General features: G+C 40.0%; 6 protein-coding genes across 6 annotated transcripts in view; 3 read left to right on the forward strand and 3 right to left on the reverse strand.

Annotated features, from left to right (window-relative positions):
* Window positions 1-803, forward strand: part of LOC117575232 (myb-like protein I) — a 50148-nt gene extending 49345 nt beyond the window's left edge. Inside the window, exon 3 of the mRNA XM_034259362.2 lies at window positions 52-803. The gene's annotated coding sequence lies outside the window, so the exon portion shown is untranslated. The remainder of the gene's footprint in view (window positions 1-51) is intronic.
* Window positions 804-2708: 1905 nt separating this feature from the next.
* LOC117575247 (DNA polymerase alpha catalytic subunit) lies at window positions 2709-7731 on the forward strand. The gene is given in 8 exon segments (XM_034259378.2): window positions 2709-2847; window positions 2902-3096; window positions 3159-3346; window positions 3348-4139; window positions 4204-5239; window positions 5301-6849; window positions 6915-7393; window positions 7455-7731. Coding segments are annotated over 8 exon segments (4542 nt in total). The 5' UTR covers window positions 2709-2738; the 3' UTR covers window positions 7649-7731.
* On the reverse strand, window positions 7659-9797 carry LOC117575248 (circadian clock-controlled protein daywake). Its single transcript, XM_034259379.2, has 4 exons — window positions 9593-9797; window positions 8446-8694; window positions 8091-8388; window positions 7659-8024 (listed from the first exon to the last, which is right to left on the reverse strand). Exons 2-4 carry the CDS (start codon window positions 8660-8662, stop codon window positions 7748-7750), a joined length of 792 nt encoding a protein of 263 aa, XP_034115270.2. The 5' UTR covers window positions 8663-8694; window positions 9593-9797; the 3' UTR covers window positions 7659-7747.
* A 1459-nt stretch (window positions 9798-11256) lies between these two features.
* LOC117575055 (uncharacterized) lies at window positions 11257-11908 on the reverse strand. The gene is made up of 2 exons (XM_052006706.1): window positions 11789-11908; window positions 11257-11724 (listed from the first exon to the last, which is right to left on the reverse strand). The coding sequence occupies exons 1-2, from the start codon at window positions 11890-11892 to the stop codon at window positions 11412-11414; spliced, it is 417 nt and encodes a 138-aa protein (XP_051862666.1). The 5' UTR covers window positions 11893-11908; the 3' UTR covers window positions 11257-11411.
* Window positions 11909-12211: 303 nt separating this feature from the next.
* LOC117575006 (terminal uridylyltransferase Tailor-like) lies at window positions 12212-13627 on the reverse strand. Its single transcript, XM_034259083.2, has 6 exons — window positions 13527-13627; window positions 13261-13464; window positions 12993-13205; window positions 12762-12926; window positions 12484-12681; window positions 12212-12429 (listed from the first exon to the last, which is right to left on the reverse strand). The coding sequence occupies exons 1-5, from the start codon at window positions 13534-13536 to the stop codon at window positions 12635-12637; spliced, it is 639 nt and encodes a 212-aa protein (XP_034114974.2). The 5' UTR covers window positions 13537-13627; the 3' UTR covers window positions 12212-12429; window positions 12484-12634.
* Window positions 13628-14675: 1048 nt separating this feature from the next.
* Window positions 14676-16337, forward strand: LOC117575995 (argininosuccinate synthase). Its single transcript, XM_034260494.2, has 3 exons — window positions 14676-15059; window positions 15130-15375; window positions 15443-16337. The coding sequence occupies exons 1-3, from the start codon at window positions 14889-14891 to the stop codon at window positions 16274-16276; spliced, it is 1251 nt and encodes a 416-aa protein (XP_034116385.2). The 5' UTR covers window positions 14676-14888; the 3' UTR covers window positions 16277-16337.
* The last annotated feature ends 1756 nt before the right edge of the window (window positions 16338-18093 follow it).

Consider the following 18093-nt stretch of genomic DNA (forward strand, 5'->3'; position numbering starts at 1 on the left):
TTCTAATATCGCATATTGAACTAAATTGTCATTTCTTTCGTATTATTACAGATAGCGAGTGCCTTGCTTTGTTAAACCATTATTGTTGTTATGTTTACTGTTGTTAAATGTTTAGCATTATATACTATGGATCGGCATCTGGAATCTGGAATCTGGACTTGGAAACATCTCCTTAAGCTTAATTTAAATCTGTGCCATGTCTTTGGCTTGAAACTGTTATGAAATATGTACCAATATATGTATGCTCCATAGCTGAAATACCTCGAAGACCCAACACATTAATTAAAGCATAAATCTGAATTTGCTATTGCAATCTTTAACCACTTTATTAATCTTTTCAAAATCTTAATGCTTTTCCTGGAAGACTGAATTTTTCAATTTCACAGTTCCTTTCACTATGTGTATTCACTGCTACTATCGTTCACCATTCTTTTTCCTAATTCCACACAGTATTTTCTACATCTTTACAATTCTGGCTATTCTCTTCTTGATTACAACCCAAAATTGAAGACTACACACAAAAATTATAATATTTTCTATCAAACTGTAAATATGTATGAATTTTTGCATAGTCATAAATATATATCTGACGAATATGAGTATGTATGTATATTATGTAAGTCTGCTTGAGTGTATGTGTATATACCAGAACTTGCATATGTATTGTTTAACTTTAAGTGTAATATGAAGGAATGATTCTGAAAATCAAGAGTTAAATGCGATTGCTGTACATTGTAATTTAAATATATTATTAAAAAACTTACCATAAGATTAATATTATAAATGATCAATAAAATTATAAACGAGAATATAGAAAATTACATTACTGTTTATTTTTGCAATATGAATGGATACAAATGGTTTTCATGCTTGTTTTTTTAATAACATAACAAGAGTACGGACACTACAGTCAAGTGATTAGTATGCTAAAATTATTGGAATTCATGATTATTATTATTTATATTCCTTATCAGCATAACTGTTGGTGTAAAAGAATCTTGTTAGGAAAGGGCTACACACTTCAAATGTTATAGAAGTTTTAGGCTATTTTCCAGAGAATCGAAGGCTATATTTAGTATATTGATATGATACTATATTTAAAAATGCACCAAATATACCAAATTTACAGCCAAAGCAGCTAAGCCCCAATTGAAGTACGGGGTTTTTGACATACAACAGTATTTCTTAAATAACTTTTACAATTTTTTTCCGATCGCCAATAAATTGTTAGGAATCATAAATGCGCTACTTATTAACGAACAAATTGAACTGCGTACAAAGTTACGAGTGCTTTCAAAATACGATTATTAGAAATTATAATTAGTATATAGTATCTTTTATAGTCTCTGAGATCTTGGTGTTCATACGGACAGACATGGCTGATGATTCCTTCTGCTTGTTACATACATTTCCTGAAGGCGCACAGTTATAAAACGATGCTACCCTATGGGTACCGGATATAACCATCCCCTTACACGTTGGGCTTTTTTCTTCACACTTTCGAAACAAAACATTATTAACATTTGAATAATTATATTTTTTTAATGAAAGAAAAAAAGTATTAAATGTCTCTAATGAATGAACTTTGGGAAGTATTTAAGAATGTATGTCAAAGATATGAAATCAAACAAGTAATCAATATTAATTATTTCTTCAAAGATTATTAGTTCTAGCTTGCGTAATCTTGTGTAAATTCAATTGCCAGCTGTAATGACATAGACAATGGCAAACTGCATTTGACATAGAGTTTTATAATATTATGCATTATTCCATATTCATTGATGTATTGTTGGAGTTCTTGACTTACTTTAATAAAGATTGTGCAGCACATTTTCACATTGCACTTTTTAAAACAATTTTTCAATTCTTATGTGTGACAAGCTACATTAATTTTGCAGTTTATGGAGAAACTTTGTATTATTCTACAAAGGAAACGGAAATTAAACTTCCAAGGTTGAACCTGTTTTTGTCCGAATTGCATTGAATTTATATTGGTTGATCTGGTAACACTTAGTTTAGCCGACGCTAGCCTCTGAATTCCCTTGAATTAAACGTGGCGGATAGATTAACCATATTCAACATTAATGAAAACTCCACTGAAAGTGTACGTTATCTAATTAAAAAACAAATAATAAATTAAAGCGCATACTTACATATATTTTGAACGTAAATCATAATCAATTACTTTACTTTGCGTGTGAATGAAGAAATATTAGGCTTAATAGGATTTTTTAAATTTTGTTTTCACATCGAAATAATGTTAAAAATCTCAATACCTATTTGTATAAAAAAAAATAAACTTATTATTTATTACTATATATACTAAGATGACATTTGTGTTAAACATTTTGAAAATTGCGCCAAATAGTTATAATAAAATAAACTAAATGTTGAATGGATATGGAAACAGGCTATAGTATATTTGACACCTGGTTACATTCTTCGTGTGGTGTTTTGGTATATTTTCAAAACGCGCATAAAAACGCACACTAGTTAGTTTCTGGTTTTTAAAAATAAAAGTTGACGCCGTTGAAAAATTTTGTTGTTATTCATGCGAGTGTTGTCCTCACACTGACTTCCATTCAAAAGGACATTTTTCATAAAAAAGAGTATCAGAGTTTTTGTCAACAGCTGTTTTCGTATTTAACAGTGTTGCTCACGAGGAGCAAATTCTGTTATGGTATGGTATGGCAGCGCCAAAAGTATTTTTTCATATTGCATCAGTGTGTATACACTGAATGTTTTCCCGCCAATTCGCAAACAATCTTCAGCTGCGTAAAGTATTTATAATTTTAATTTGTAGGAATTTTAATCTAAGCTTCGAGTTGAAAATGGCAGATTCACCCTGTAAGTAGCGAAATGAATGTGTATAACATTAATTAATAATAAAATGAACCGTAGCTGGTCCACGCGTCAAGCGACAACGCATTGATAAAACTGGCAGATTTGCGGCGCTGGAGCGCTTAAGAGGCTTAAAAGGAACCAAAAACAAATGCCATGTGGAGGAAAGCGTTGACGATGTGTATGAAGTGGTCGACGAACGGGAATATGCCAAGCGTGCCGGCGAGAAATACGGCGGAGATTGGATTGAAGACGGTGAGTCACTTCGTCACTTAACAAAGAGTGCATAAAGTAACTCGGATGTATTTCATCAACAGACGGAACTGGCTACGCAGAAGATGGGCGAGATTTCTTTGAAGATGAAGACGAGTACTCCGACGAGGGAGAGGAACAGGGCAACAATAACAAAAAGAAGAAAGGTGTCGCTGCTAAGAAAAGGCCGCGTGACAGCGACAAACCCGCCAAAGGAAAGGCTTCCATACGCAATCTCTTCAGCAACGCAGTTCCCAAAAAAAGTTGATGTAAAGAATAGCGTGAAGGATGATGATGTGTTGGCCGATCTACTAGGCGAAATGAAGGAGGAGCCAAAGGACGAGACAGCCAAGGAACAAAAGGTTATAGCTCCAGCTAAAATTGTGGCTGCTTCTCGAAAGTCGGATGCTGCTGCCGCCAAGGCGTATATGAATAGTTTCCTGAGCAATATCAAAGAGCAGGAGCAGCAGCGTAAAAAAGCGGAAGCGAGCAGCGACGACGAGATGCTGGAACGCATTTTGCAGCCAAAGGTAACCAACAAGAAAGCAACAATAATAACGGCAGCCAAAATAAAGGAGGAAAAGTTGCAAGAAACCGCCGAAGAGCTAAAAAGTAACGCGGACGAAGCCATGCCAGAGGTATGCGACAATGAGTTGGATTTCAGTTGCTTGGATGACGATGAGAATCAATTTGAGGTGACAACCCCAAAGACTAAGACATTTAAGGCCGAGCCCCAAACGCCAATTGCGACTGCGAAGCCTGAAACTGAGGATATGAGCAAACTGCTCAGTAACTGGGAGTCCATTTGCCAAATGGACGATGACTTTGAGAAGTCAGTGCTGGCGAGCGAAGCGGCAGAATCGTCTACAGCTGCTATAGATCCAACGAACGTGGAGCACCTGCGCTTCTGGTACTGGGAGGCCTGGGAAGATGCACAGAAGCTGCCAGGTGAAGTGTTTCTCTTCGGACGTACAGCTGATGGCAAGTCCATCTGTGTGCGTGTGCAAAACATCAATCGGGTGCTGTATCTGCTACCCCGACAGTATGTAAGTACGCCATTCGCTTACTATATACTATGTTAGTTAATCTTTACATTTGCAACTCTTTCAGTTGTTAGATCCCATCACAAAGGAGCCCACAAAGCAGAAGGTCACTGTTGCCGATATGTACAAGGAGTTTGATACCCAAATAGCCGCCGAACTTAAACTGGAAACGTTCCGCTCCCGTAAGGTTAGCAAGAACTTTGCCAACCATGCGATTGGCATCGATGTGCCGCAGACTTGCGACTACCTGGAAGTCCATTACGATGGCAAGAAGATGGCGCCGAATGTGCTCGCCAAGAAATACGATTCCATAGCGCATATCTTCGGAACCACCACCAATGCCCTGGAGCGTTTCCTGCTTGAGCGCAAGATTAAGGGGCCCTGCTGGCTGCAGATCAGCGGCTTCAATGTGAATCCCGCACCCATTAGCTGGTGCAAGACCGATCTGACTGTTGCCGAGCCCAAGAACGTTGAGGTGCTGCTGGAGCAAGGGAAAGCAACGCCTCCGCCGGCCATCACCTTGCTGGCACTCAATGTGCGCACCTCGATGAACCCGAAGACCCTCAAGAACGAGATCTGCATGATCTCGATGCTCACTCACAATCGCTTTCACATTGATAAACCGGCGCCACAGCCCGCCTTTAATCGCCACATGTGCGCTTTAACACGACCCGCTGTCTCCAGCTGGCCCTTTGATTTGAATCTGCAGTTGAGCAAATACAAGTCCACGAAGATCTACAAACATGACACGGAGCGTGCGCTGCTCAGCTGGTTTTTGGCGCAGTACCAGCAGATAGATGCCGATCTGATTGTCACCTTTGATGCGCTGGACTGTCAGCTGAATGTGATTACGGATCAGATCGTCGCCTTGAAGATTCCGCAATGGTCTCGCATGGGACGCTTGCGTTTTACGCAATCGTTTGGCAAGCGCCTTCTGGATCACTTTGTGGGTCGCATGGTCTGCGATGTGAAGCGTTCGGCAGAGGAGTGCATACGGGCCAGATCTTATGATCTGCAGACCCTCTGCCAGCAGGTGCTCAAGCTGCAGGAGTCTGAGCGTATGGATGTGAATGCTGATGATCTGCTAGAGATGTATGAGAAGGGTAAGTTACTTGAAACTGATTGCTTAACTTGGTGGCGAAAGCTAACGATTCGCTGTTGCAGGCGAGAACATCACCAAACTCATCTCGCTAACTATGCAAGATGCCTCGTACATGCTGCGCCTAATGTGCGAGCTGAACATCATGCCACTGGCGCTGCAGATCACCAACATTTGTGGCAACACCATGACTCGCACGCTGCAAGGCGGTCGCTCTGAGCGCAATGAGTATCTGCTGTTGCACGCCTTCCACGAGAAGAACTACATTGTGCCCGACAAACAGCCACCTCGACGCGGCGCAACTGCCGCTGCTACTGCTACTGCCTCAGGTGACCCTGATGCAACTGGTAATGAGACGACAACTGGAGCAGCTGGCGCGGCCCGTAAAAAGGCTGCCTACGCAGGTGGCTTGGTGCTAGAACCAATGCGTGGTCTCTATGAGAAATACGTGCTGCTCATGGATTTTAACTCACTCTACCCCAGCATAATACAGGAGTACAATATTTGCTTTACGACGGTACATCAGCCTTATGCAGCAGATGCGGAGCAGCTGCCTGCGCTGCCAGATTCCAGCGTTGAGCCTGGTATCCTGCCGCAGCAGTTGCGTCGCCTCGTGGAGTCACGTCGCGAGGTGAAGAAACTGATGGCAGTGCCCGACTTGTCGCCCGATCTGCATATGCAGTATCACATTCGTCAGATGGCGCTCAAGTTGACTGCGAACTCGATGTACGGTTGCTTGGGATTCGCGCATTCGCGTTTCTTTGCACAGCATCTGGCTGCACTGGTGACGCACAAGGGTCGCGAGATTCTCGTCAATACGCAGCAGCTGGTACAGAAGCTCAACTACGATGTGGTCTATGGAGACACGGACTCCCTCATGATTAACACGAACATCACGGACTATGATCAAGTCTACAAGATTGGGCATATGATCAAGCAGAGCGTGAACAAGCTATACAAGCAGCTGGAACTGGACATCGATGGAGTTTTTGCCTGTCTGCTGCTCCTCAAGAAAAAGAAATATGCTGCAGTCAAGCTGAGCAAGAATGCCAAAGGAGTGCTACGACGTGAGCAGGAGCACAAGGGCTTGGACATTGTGCGACGCGATTGGTCACAACTGGCTGTCATGGTGGGCAAGGCGGCACTCGACGAAGTGCTCTCCGAGAAACCGCTAGAAGATAAACTGGATGCTGTGCATGCGCAGCTTGGACGCATTAAAGATCAAATTGCCGAGTCGGCTGTGCCACTGCCACTCTATGTGATCACCAAGCAACTGACGCGAGCGCCACAGGAATATGCGAACAGCTCGTCGCTGCCCCATGTGCAAGTTGCGCTGCGCATGAATCGCGAGCGCAATCGTCGCTATAAGAAGGGCGACATGGTGGACTATGTGATCTGCGTGGATGGCAGCACAAATGCCGCCATGCAACGTGCCTACCATTTGGACGAGCTGAAGAGCAGCGAGACACTGAAGCTGGACACCAACTACTATCTGGCCCACCAAATACATCCCGTGGTCACGCGCATGGTCGAGGTGCTGGAGGGCACCGATGCGAGTCGCGTTGCCGAGTGCCTGGGCATGGATGCCAGCAAGTATAGGCAAAATGCTCAGCGGTAAGTCTGCTCTGATGATGGTGAGTTTCGGATGCTACATTCATCTTCTCTTCTGTCTCGTTCAGATCTCAACAGGAGCGCACTGAGGAAGCCGAGGGCGAGTCCCTGCAGAAGACCACACTGCAACTGTATAGACTATGCGAACCTTTCCGATTCAAATGCGTCGGCTGCCAGACGGAGCAGTTGATGGCGAGTGCTTATCGACCGGGCCCGAGCAGCAGCCACGTGGCCGTGCTGCAGCAGTGCGTCAATGCGGAGTGCCAAACATCGCCGCTGCAGTATCTGGTTAGCATACGAAATCAACTGCAGCTGACTATGCGCAGCTATGTGCAACGCTTCTACCGGAATTGGCTGGTGTGCGATCATCCCGATTGCAACTACAACACGAGGAGCTATTCGATACGCCTCGAAATGCGGCGACCACGTTGTCTCAAGTGCAACAGCGGCTCCATGTTACGGCAGTACTCGGAGCGTGATCTCTACAATCAGCTGTGCTACTTGCGCTTCATGTTCGATCTGAGCAAGCAGCAACTGCATCAGAAACGTAAGTATCTTCTCTCTTATTAAATCAGTTATTGAATTAAATTCTATTCTCCTCTGTTTAGCCACTTTAACACCTGAACTGGAACAAGCCTATCAGCTGTTGCTCGACACCGTAGAACAGCAATTGCAAAATTCCGGATATGTGGTCATATCTCTGGGCAATATATTTGCGCGCAGTCTGGCGCTGTCGTCACTTCAGCAGCCCAAGAAGGAAGTGCGAGATGACTTGGTCGCCAGCAGTCTAACCGACGTTTAGATTTTGTGCACAATCTGCCTCTTTTATTCGACATTGAAGAATAGTTTGTAGTTTGGTTAAATATAGTTTATATACATATTGAGTCTTTGAGGAACTAGCTCATGTCTGGCTTACAAACTTTTCCAGCGGAAAGTGTCGAAAGGATTCGTTGAAAATGTCCGTAAATGCCGTGCTCACCAGCTCATTGATCATTGGCCTAACGAAAGGCAAACCCACCTGCCACATGCTGTTAATAACTCCGTCAGCCAGTTGATTTAATGGCTGGCCCTGCAGCAGATTGCCTATATGTAGTTCCATGCCGCCAATTCGATCTACCTCCACATGCACCTTAAGCAGTGATCCAGGAGCACCAACACGTCGCACGCTTGTCGTTTGACTAAGAGCCAAGAAATAACAATTTAAAATCTCGCTGATCACAATACAATTGAATAATAGTCATCACCTGTAATCATATAGCGTGAGGTTCCAGTGGCCAATACGTTTCATTTCAGCGCCCAACATCTTCGCAACGAATTCGTACTCGCCCTCGAGGCTCTTCTCTGGGAAGTATTGAGCATAGACGATGCGCTGATCTTCTACGTCGCTGTGAAACTTTGTCACCTCGGATCGCGACCAGCCATATTCGGACACGTTACGTAAAATCAGTTTAAAACTGCCCGGGCCATGTGGATCACCGCGGCGCAGCTCAACGAACGACGCATGATGGGGATCAAAGGGTTTAATGTTGTAACCAGGCACCCCTGAAAAATATCACATTTGTTGCCATTACTCCGCTTAGCGCTTGATGAGAGACTCACCTGTGGTGAAATAAGCGCGCAAATCGTTGAATACCTGTTTCATGCAATCGTTGTAATCACCGTCACTGGCTTGATCATGGTGGCAGCGACCGATCAAGTGTTTGAGATCTTCATCGACATCGATTTGGTGGTTGGACGCATGCGCGACACCGCAAGCAATCAGAATAACAGCAACTAAGCAGAAGCCGTTACAGTTTGTGAGCGACTGTTGCGACATAATTCAATTTTAGCGTTTCTACATACAAGACTCTGTTAAATACAAGTTCAAATTTGTATTGATAAGTGTTAAATACATATTTGTTATTTAGCATGTGCGATAAACAAAGATACTTGGCATTCAAAATACCATTTATTATAGTTGATTGTATATCGTTAGTTGTAGAGTCATTGAAATGTTTTTAACATTTAAGAATTTAACTGCTTTGCCAAGCCGTGAACTGCTTGCTTAGAATCTACTTGTTGGGATACAGCTGCAAGCAGTACACAGCCTAGGTAGTCGAACTTGTTTTAGTTTTTGCCGCACGTTTATTTTATTTCTCTGAAGCAGACTTATCGCATTTCTCATGGACAAGCCGTGAGTGCCCACTCTGTAAGATTTTAATGAACATCCCATCAACTGTTGTAATCTCTGATGAATGCCTGCACTTGACCCCTTTATTGTAAACAGCTTCAAAATGCTATTTTGATTGTTGCTCTTTGTAGTTTGTCATTACAGAAAAGCGGCATTAACGATCGTTCGAGCGTATAGTTTTAATAAGTAAACAAAAGACTTGTCCAAGACACAAACTACTTGCGGGATGGAAATACACTACACTAAAGTGTTTTTGCTGCAACTTTTGGAAAATCTCTTTGCAGACATGACCATTCGTTAAGCGTGCAACACACAAGCAGTAATAATAACAAAAAAACAACAAAAATACTCTACTGTGAATTGTGCAGTTTAGCGCCGACTTTGGCAAGAGCCGAGCCGTAGCTGACCAAAACCAACTATAAGTTAGATAGTTGTTGTTGCCACTTGCACATTGTGTAATTTCTCTTTCGATTTGCAAGCAGTGCAACAGTGCTTTGAACTATGTGAGTATGTGTGTGCGGAATGTGGCAAGCCACAGTTTGAGAGTCACCACCCACAACTGACACAAATATTTACTTTTGATAAGTGTTGTTTGTTTTCATTTGTTAACCAAAAACAGCTTCCTGATATTTGGGTGTTCTACAAAACCTCCTGTGCTTCGTATGCAGCACAAGCACTCGGATTTACAGTTAGGTGTGCCGAATACGCGACGCGATTTATTTTTTCTACGTGTGAATCATGCGAGCGGCAACTGACGACTGACTTCAAATGGTTCGACCGGCCGAAAAAGTGAATGAAAATGCCAGCTGACTGCTGACTGCCGACTGAGCCCGGCTTCAAGTCTGTATTTCTCGTGTACTTATGTACATTTATTTTACATACACACTTTTTATTTGTAATTGCTGCTGCCCAATTTCCTTATGACTTTTGTGACAAACCCCAAAAAGAGGCATAAATCACGATTGCGCATTGGACTTGGAATAGCCCCCAATATTAAAATGAATGAAATGAGCTGAATTTAATTAGGCAAGCAACATCATTCCTTATGTACACAGTCAAGTTCATGGCGTGGAATATGTCAAGTTATTGTGCGTGCTTAGCAACTTAAACTGTAACACACAAGATACAAATTCAAAATATTTATTGTCGCAACTATCAATTGTTGGTTGATTCGCACAGACTTAATAAATTGGTTCAAGTACTCACAGAAGGCTGTTTGTCGATTTCAATATTAAGAGGTATATTAAGACAAGGTTGAAATTGATAAACATTCAGAGAAGCTGCGCGTTTTTTTTCATTGGCGCCATCTATGGCTTGGTGGTGGAACATAAACCTTTTTCTTGCAGTTGTAAAATTAAAGCATAATTTTAGGCGGTCTTGTGAAATCCAACTCTGTGCTTTATAGTAAACGAAATGCATTTCAAAATGATGATCTCCTTACTTTTTAAGTTTCTATAAAGTTTAACCTAACTTTTTTAATTTAATACCAGCTTTTAATTTTGAAAATATGAATGTTATGCATTTATTAAAGGCATACGCATAATAACTTTTGGCTAATTTTAAATAAATATATAACTTTAATAAGAACAGACCAAATTTGAACAATAAAAAATTTTTCTTGCTGCCAATTTTGAATTTTGCGAACGTAACCCCTTAATTTGTACTGAATCCATGTTTCGCTTAACACGAGGATTTCTAGGAACGTAACCCCCGTGTTAAGCGAGGGCCAAGTGTACATATATCATCGTTAAACGATTGTATGTAACTGCGATGAAACTGGCGCAACTTGAGCAGGAAAACAAGCAGCTGCAAACAGATTTTAAGGTGAAAGAAGTCGATCTGAAGTAAATTCGTTCAATACTAATTTTAATCATGTCTTGAAGGTTGAGCTATCAGGATTAAAAGGCGAATTGCAGAAGCTAACAGACAACTATGCTGCAAAGATCAAAAACTGTGCACAATGCGAACAAAAGTAGCTTGTTGTTTTCACTTTTGCACTGCTAATAATTGTGTATTTCCCCTGTAATTACACACAAAAATGAACGCGAGCAACCAAATTGTTATCAAAAGCTTGCTTTACGCCATTTGCACAACCAAATAATCTTTTTCATATTTTTCTACAGAAGTGCTTATTAATATACGCTGAATAAAATCTTTCAATTTTTTGACTCGTTGGATCCCCCAATTCAGAATTCGGAAGAATAGGTTAATTGCTCAATAAATCAAAAATGTATGTTTTCCATTTAAAACAAGGTGAATTTGTGCTTGCAGTATTCATGCATTCTCATAATTATTATTTTTTTGTTCAATTTCTTTTTTTTGCCTATACCATAACTTTCAGATTAATATAATTAGACACTTATTACATATGCGCATACATGTAAAACGTATGTATTTAATCGATGGATGCGTATTTAGTAGATTCGTCATCATAATTGGGCTCTATATATTTTTGTGCAAAGTTTTCAAGCGGCGTACGTTGAAACCAACTTGGTAGACGGTTGGGAGGCAATCTTTTAACACGGCCACAGTCCGGGTAACATATATCGTCGATACAACCCCAGCACTTTGAGTAAGTGCATGTTAATCTTGGGTCACATTTAAAATTGTCGTTATTACAATAATCGCCCACTCCCTGAGAAATAGCCTTGATAATTGCGCAGTCCTTTTGTGTATGTTGCCTTTTACATGGGGTGTTTGAAGTAGTCCTATAGATAGTTGTAAATGATGTAGCATCGATTCATAGCTGATTATTATATAATGTGTACTCACATAGCATGACACTGTTGCCAAATCACAAAAATTATAATGAGTCCGAGCAACGATCGGGCATTGCCGAGTCCATGTCCAGTCAAGTGTTGGTTGCGCATTTTCATTGCGTTTCTAGTGCCAGAAAATCTTCTTCTGTTTTTCCTATTGGCATTGATACGCTTTTATACTCAAATTGTAGTCAATATATCCTTAATTGAATGCTAATCTATGTAAATATATAATTGATAAACTACAATTAATGAAAAAGTGCTTAGTCAATTGATTGACAATTATGCATGCAGTGAAGTATAAAATTTATGAACGTCCAACCCAAGCGTGCAAAGAGATACTAGTTCAATGCCAATGTCAGTAAAAATGGATTTCACCGATTCACTGACTTTCGGATTGACACACTTTATAATTAAATTTCAAATGGTAGCAAAATATTTTATTTCAGTTATTTACTTCATTAATTAAATTTGTAACATTATGAGAATAGATTAATTTTCAAGTGAAATGTTGGACTTTATACAACACTCTTTCGGCACGCCGCCTTGAAGTGCTCAACAGAACATGGTTTTATAGGTTTTGCTTTATTACAGTTCAAGTAAAACATGTCTTGAGCAACAATGGCATCTCGGTAAAAATATGGATTGGTAAAACTAAATAAATAAAAGTTGATTAAAAATTATAATTTAGATCGATTATATAGCTACCTCTTGGGCATTTTTGTAGAAAGCGACGAGGTCGATACTTCCAATCCCAAATAAGGGCAAATAGTGTAATACGAAAATGAAAAGTTTGAGTAGTATTGAAAAAATTTTATTAATATTTCTCGTGTTTCGGTCTCATTAACTATGATTTTGCTCATATTAAAGGATGATAATTCAACTCAATGAAATCGACATCACAATCTAGAAGTAAAACAATTATATTCATATGTAAATAAATGTATGTGTAAATATATATCATAATATAATTAGTTTATACGCACCTTCGCTTGTGATCAATTGATTTTTGAGAAAATGTTGAATTCCTGGTAGGAATTTTGCTACTTGTAAGAAATAGATGACCATTTTGACAATTATGTGGCTTCGGAAGCTTCCGCTTAGATTGTGTTTATTTGTCCAATCTCTCAAATAAATAACCATATAACGAGCTGGCAAAAGTTTGAAATACGGGATCATTTTAATATTTAAGTGTAATGACTTTTAAGTTAGTTTACCTATGGGTTGCAAGTCAAATATATACTTCACCAGTTTATTCTTACAATAAGAAAGATCGCCGCTACAATTTATATCGTATTGTAAGTTCATCGGAACACTCACAGCCCGAATAACATGGCATTTACCATCTAGCATTTCCAAAAATTTCCAGTTCGCATCTGATTTAATGGCATATTTTATGCGCATAATATTCCGCTCGATGAAACCATTATCTGGATGGTATTGGAGTATATATTTTGAATATGACATCAATGTTTCACATCTTACCAATTTTAACACAAACATCAAAATCTGACTTCTCATTACCCACGCCTAAAAAGCGTGATCCAAAAAGAAACACTTGCACCGCATTTCCAGGGAATTGGCTTTTTAGAAGAACTTTCAAGTCATTTAAGTCATTATTGGGATCACTTTGTACGAGGTTTGAAATGTTAACCAGATTCATTAGGTTGGGCCAAAACGAAGTAGATTCTATAGAATTTTAGATTCATGTAAGAAAAAATCATAATCATAAATCATAAAAAAAAACTTACGGCTTGCCATTTTTGATGGGAAAAATTGTGAAGAAAAAACGTCCAAATTAATCAACTTCTAAGCTCGCAATGCTCAAAACTTCAAGCAGTGTGGCCATAAGTTAAGATTCTTTATCAAAATATACCATTTAATAAAGAATTGGGACTAAAATTATTTAATGATTTCGTCAATTATTTGAAACTCTATATCGATTCATTGTGGGCTTCTGGCAACTGTTAACTTATTTAATAAATGTATCATCGAAATGTGAAATTTATATTAAAGCAACATAAATAAATATTTTATGTGAAACGATATTGATTTTTTGTCAAATATTAATCATTCTCATTGTGAGCTTTTAGTTTCGATTAATCGATAAGATCTCGCATCGTGTACTTTAAATAATATTTTATACACAAAATACTAAAAAATAAAGAAACTAGTTGTTGGATTTTCACTTTTGCACTGCTAATAATTGTGTACTTCCCCTGTAATTAAACACAAAAATGAACGCGAGCAATGTAAACTAAACTCTTAACGAACTAAACAATTCTAGCAAATTATCAAAAATTCCTATTCTCCCTAAAGATCACTTTAATGGTAAATGTGTGCATATGTGTATGTAAGTATGTATGAAATTCATACATTCATACTATGAATGCATGAATGTATGCATGTATAAATTCATGTATGTTTGAATGTATGTAAGTATGTATGTACATACATATGTAGAAACAAATGACATCTGGAAATTGAAGAAGAATTAGGAGAAAAATTTAATTGTATAGAATATGTATTAGGAGCAACTATGCAAACATACAGATGTACATATACATACATATATATATATATATATATATATGTATGTATATGTACATCTGTATATAATGCATATAGTAGTGCAGATTTGAAGATATTTTTCAAATGCAAATAACCGACTGTAAAAAAGTCACACCACATTCAACGGCATTGTTTCCATAATTTTTAATTTGCTCACACGTGTATCAAGTTGGGCAGTTACATATGTTATCGTTAAGTTATGGCTTTGGATTGTTTGATTTGACAGTAGAAAAGTTGATAAGCTAATAAATGAGTTAACTAGTTTTCATTGATAATTTCAAAAAGTGTTCTAGGCACTAACCGCCAATGAGACTGATACTAATCTAAACAGCTTTATAGTTTGCTAACAAGCTCGCTTATCAGCTAAAGCAGCGACTAAGAGAGCTTCGTATCAAGCATGAAGGAGACTTTCATTGCAGCAACAGCAGCTGATAAGCTAAGCTGATAGGAAAACGACTCAAAAGACTGTATAAGCTGTTTAGCTCTCAGTTTTCTAATTCGCAGCGTAGAGTGAGCAACACAAGCGGCGGATACTTGCTAAAATGGTAGTTGAGAAGGTTGTCTTGGCATATTCTGGTGGCTTGGACACGAGCTGCATACTCAAGTGGCTGCTGGACCAACAGTATGAGGTCATATGCGTGATGGCTGATGTTGGCCAAAAGGAGGATTTTGAGGCAGCCCGTCAAAAGGCGCTCAAAATAGGTGCCAAACAAGTAAGAGCAGCTCACAAACACAATCAAATTTTTGCGTGTGTCAAATGCTGATAATGCTACAATGTTGCAGGTAGTTGTTGCTGATGTCAAACAAAGCTTTGTCCAGCACTATATTTGGCCGGCGATCCAAATGGGTCTTATCTACGAAGAACGTTATCTGCTTGGCACCTCCTTAGCCCGACCGTGCATCAGTGTTGCCCTAGTGGAAGCCGCAAGAGAGCACGGAGCTAAGTACTTGGCGCATGGCGCAACTGGCAAGGGCAATGATCAGGTGCGCTTTGAGCTCTCTGCTTATGCGCTGCAGCCAAATCTCAAGGTAAGTAATTCGCTTCGATGCCCCTTGCTCTGAAGTTCCTTTGACTAGAAGTTTATGTGACTTGTAGATTATTGCACCTTGGCGCGATGTGGAATTTTGTCGACGCTTTCAAGGTCGTCTGGATCTTATTACCTATGCAAAAGCTCATGACATTGAGGTGACAGCGAAGCCATCCACACCCTGGAGCACTGACGCCAACATACTGCACATAAGCTACGAGTCGGGTGTACTAGAAGATCCCAACACTGTCGCTCCTAGCAGTCTATACGAGCTTACACTGCATCCGCTCACCCAAGCGCCACAGACTTCCACTCGCGTGTGCATTCATTTTGAACGCGGTCTGCCAACGACCGTCAAGGATGTGGCAAGTGGGCGAGAGTACAATACTCCACTGGATATGCTCACATTTCTAAATGAGCTTGGCGGCAAGTATGGCATTGGAAGGATTGATATTGTCGAGAACCGATATGTAGGACTGAAATCTCGCGGTGTCTACGAGACTCCCGGTGGCACAATTCTCTACGCCGCGCATCAAGACCTGGAGGTATTTTCTCTAGATCGCGAGGTACTGCGTACAAAGCAACTATTGCGCGATCGCATGTCCGACTATGTGTACAATGGCTTCTGGTTCAGTCCAGAGGCGCTCTACGTGCGACGCTGCATTGAGTTGGCCGAGGAGCAGGTCACTGGTCAGGTGACCATTGAGTTATCGCCCGGATACTGTCGTGCCATTGCTCGAAAAGCCAACGATTCAGCGGGTGCGCTCTACAACAAGCAACTGGTCTCTATGGATGAGCATGGTGGCTATGTGCCACAGGATGCTGGAGGATTCATAGCCATCAATGCAGTGCGCATCCGCGAGCACGTGCGTGCTTTCGGAGCCTACCCCACGGACAAGTAGCTGGCAATTAAATTACTTAATAAATGCATTATTCTGTTATGCCACCTCTATTTTCTATTCTATTTTCACTCACAACTCAATTGAATACTCACTATGAAGATACACAAGCAATCATAATTCTCTTGAAGATTATTGCGAATTTCATTTTCAGAGGCTTCCACAATGAAATAATCACGGGTGAATTTATACAATTCAGTTCATTGGTTATTCGATGTATTTTTGGTAGAAATAAAAATCACTTGAGAGAATCCAATTCGTTATTAAACATACATACATCCTCGTATACAAATGTGTATGCGCATATGCCAATAAAGCAGCAAATTACCATGGCTCGATTTCCCAACTGCATTAATCATATTTCCGTAGTTGCGCAAAACGAAAAAAGAAAAACCAACGGAATAATATAAAGGGGGAGGATGCGGAGCAGCACTAGGACAACGAGTTAGAAGCTCAGATTGCTGAAGTAAAACAATAGATTTTGCTTTGGGGAGCATTTCGCTTATTTGCACCAGCAAATAAATGCTAACACTAATATTATTTCGACAAATAAAGCCAAACGAATCGAAACTCGAGAATCACATTCAACTGTTCGCATGTTGTTGGTGGTGATGTGAATGTATTTGTTATATACAAATAAGATTTTTGTGAGTTAGATGGATATTGTACTCGCATAAGCCCAAGGAAATACACCAAATATTGAGTCAAGTGCTCACAGCGAAGTTTCAATTCCCTCTGGAGATGACCAGGCAAAAAGTACTGAAATAAATGTAAATAAGAGCGAGCAATAAATCAGAGCTTTAAAAACATTCTGCAATGCTGAGGATCTAAATTAAACTTAAAGCGAATACCGTTTAGCTTTGGCCATTGCGATACCATTCACAGTACTGTACTTTGTTTGTATTCTCTACTCTGATGAGCTTTCAAAAACTAGTTGAATTAGCTCGTTCAAAGGGCGTTGTAGGGTTTTGTATTCAAAGTGTTTCAGTGTTGTAAACACGAATATTGTGTGGGTGCATACTCATAGAGACAGTCGGGCCTCTAATACTCAGTGTTTGGTCACTGGACCCAGACATCTATCCATCAGTTTCATGACAACGTCATGAATTTCTTGTTTTTCCTTTTGTTGTTGGTGTTGTCGTTGTTGTCGATGTCGTTGATGTTGTTGGCTTCGGGTTTTGGCCAACGATGGAACACGATCAGACATCGTTGACATTTTAACTTTGTGTTAAACGGCAAAACATTGTGCAAAAAAATTCGAGAGGAAAAGCATACTATAAAAAAGAAATATAAAAGGCTTCTGATACATATGGAGGGAGGAAGCGAACGCAAAAGCGAAGGCAAGCTGCCTGGCCCCGCATAAATGTTGAAAAAGTTAAGCGCCCGGTTTTGCGGGATTATTTGCCAGTTTCAAAGGATGTCGTCAGCCTTTGCCCGAAATGCTTGCCGCTCTCATTCTATGAGTATGTCTGTGCCTCGTCGTGGCGGAAGTGCAACTTTTGCAGCTTTCTAGATTTTTTCCCATTGCCTTCACAGCCTTTTGTATATGCGCTTAACTTTTATTGAATTTGGTAAATTGAATCATTGGTTAACTTTGTTAAAGTATAATGCATAATTAGCGAACATCGCTTTGGAGAAGGCAACAAAGTGGCTGCATAAATCTGGCTTTGAGCGAAAGAAATTTTATTGTAGCAACTTCAGCAACAGAACAACTTGCAGAAATAGAAAAATAAAAACAGACTTAAATGCAACGCAATTGTGATTTGCTTATTTCATCAATCAAATGCAGAATGTTGGGATTTGATAGACTTGGATGAGTG

The sequence above is a fragment of the Drosophila albomicans genome, chromosome 2R (genome assembly GCF_009650485.2).
Source record: "Drosophila albomicans strain 15112-1751.03 chromosome 2R, ASM965048v2, whole genome shotgun sequence".
In the NCBI taxonomy this organism is placed as follows: Eukaryota; Metazoa; Arthropoda; class Insecta; order Diptera; family Drosophilidae; genus Drosophila; species Drosophila albomicans.

Excerpts from the sequence above, each read along its gene's own strand:
- LOC117575055 (XM_052006706.1), bottom strand. The coding sequence starts at position 11,892 with ATGAAAATGCGCAACCAACACTTGACTGGACATGGACTCGGCAATGCC. Across the intron at positions 11,725-11,788 it reads TGGCAACAGTGTCATGCTAT|GACTACTTCAAACACCCCAT; the intron begins GTGAGTACACAT and ends AACTATCTATAG.
- LOC117575006 (XM_034259083.2), bottom strand. Across the intron at positions 12,927-12,992 it reads ATTTGACTTGCAACCCATAG|CTCGTTATATGGTTATTTAT; the intron begins GTAAACTAACTT and ends AACTTTTGCCAG. Across the intron at positions 12,682-12,761 it reads TCAATTGATCACAAGCGAAG|ATTGTGATGTCGATTTCATT; the intron begins GTGCGTATAAAC and ends TTTTACTTCTAG.
- LOC117575248 (XM_034259379.2), bottom strand. The coding sequence starts at position 8,662 with ATGTCGCAACAGTCGCTCACAAACTGTAACGGCTTCTGCTTAGTTGCT. Across the intron at positions 8,389-8,445 it reads GCGCGCTTATTTCACCACAG|GGGTGCCTGGTTACAACATT; the intron begins GTGAGTCTCTCA and ends GATATTTTTCAG. Across the intron at positions 8,025-8,090 it reads CTCACGCTATATGATTACAG|TCAAACGACAAGCGTGCGAC; the intron begins GTGATGACTATT and ends CTTGGCTCTTAG.
- LOC117575995 (XM_034260494.2), top strand. The coding sequence starts at position 14,889 with ATGGTAGTTGAGAAGGTTGTCTTGGCATATTCTGGTGGCTTGGACACG. Across the intron at positions 15,060-15,129 it reads TCAAAATAGGTGCCAAACAA|GTAGTTGTTGCTGATGTCAA; the intron begins GTAAGAGCAGCT and ends ACAATGTTGCAG. Across the intron at positions 15,376-15,442 it reads CGCTGCAGCCAAATCTCAAG|ATTATTGCACCTTGGCGCGA; the intron begins GTAAGTAATTCG and ends TGTGACTTGTAG.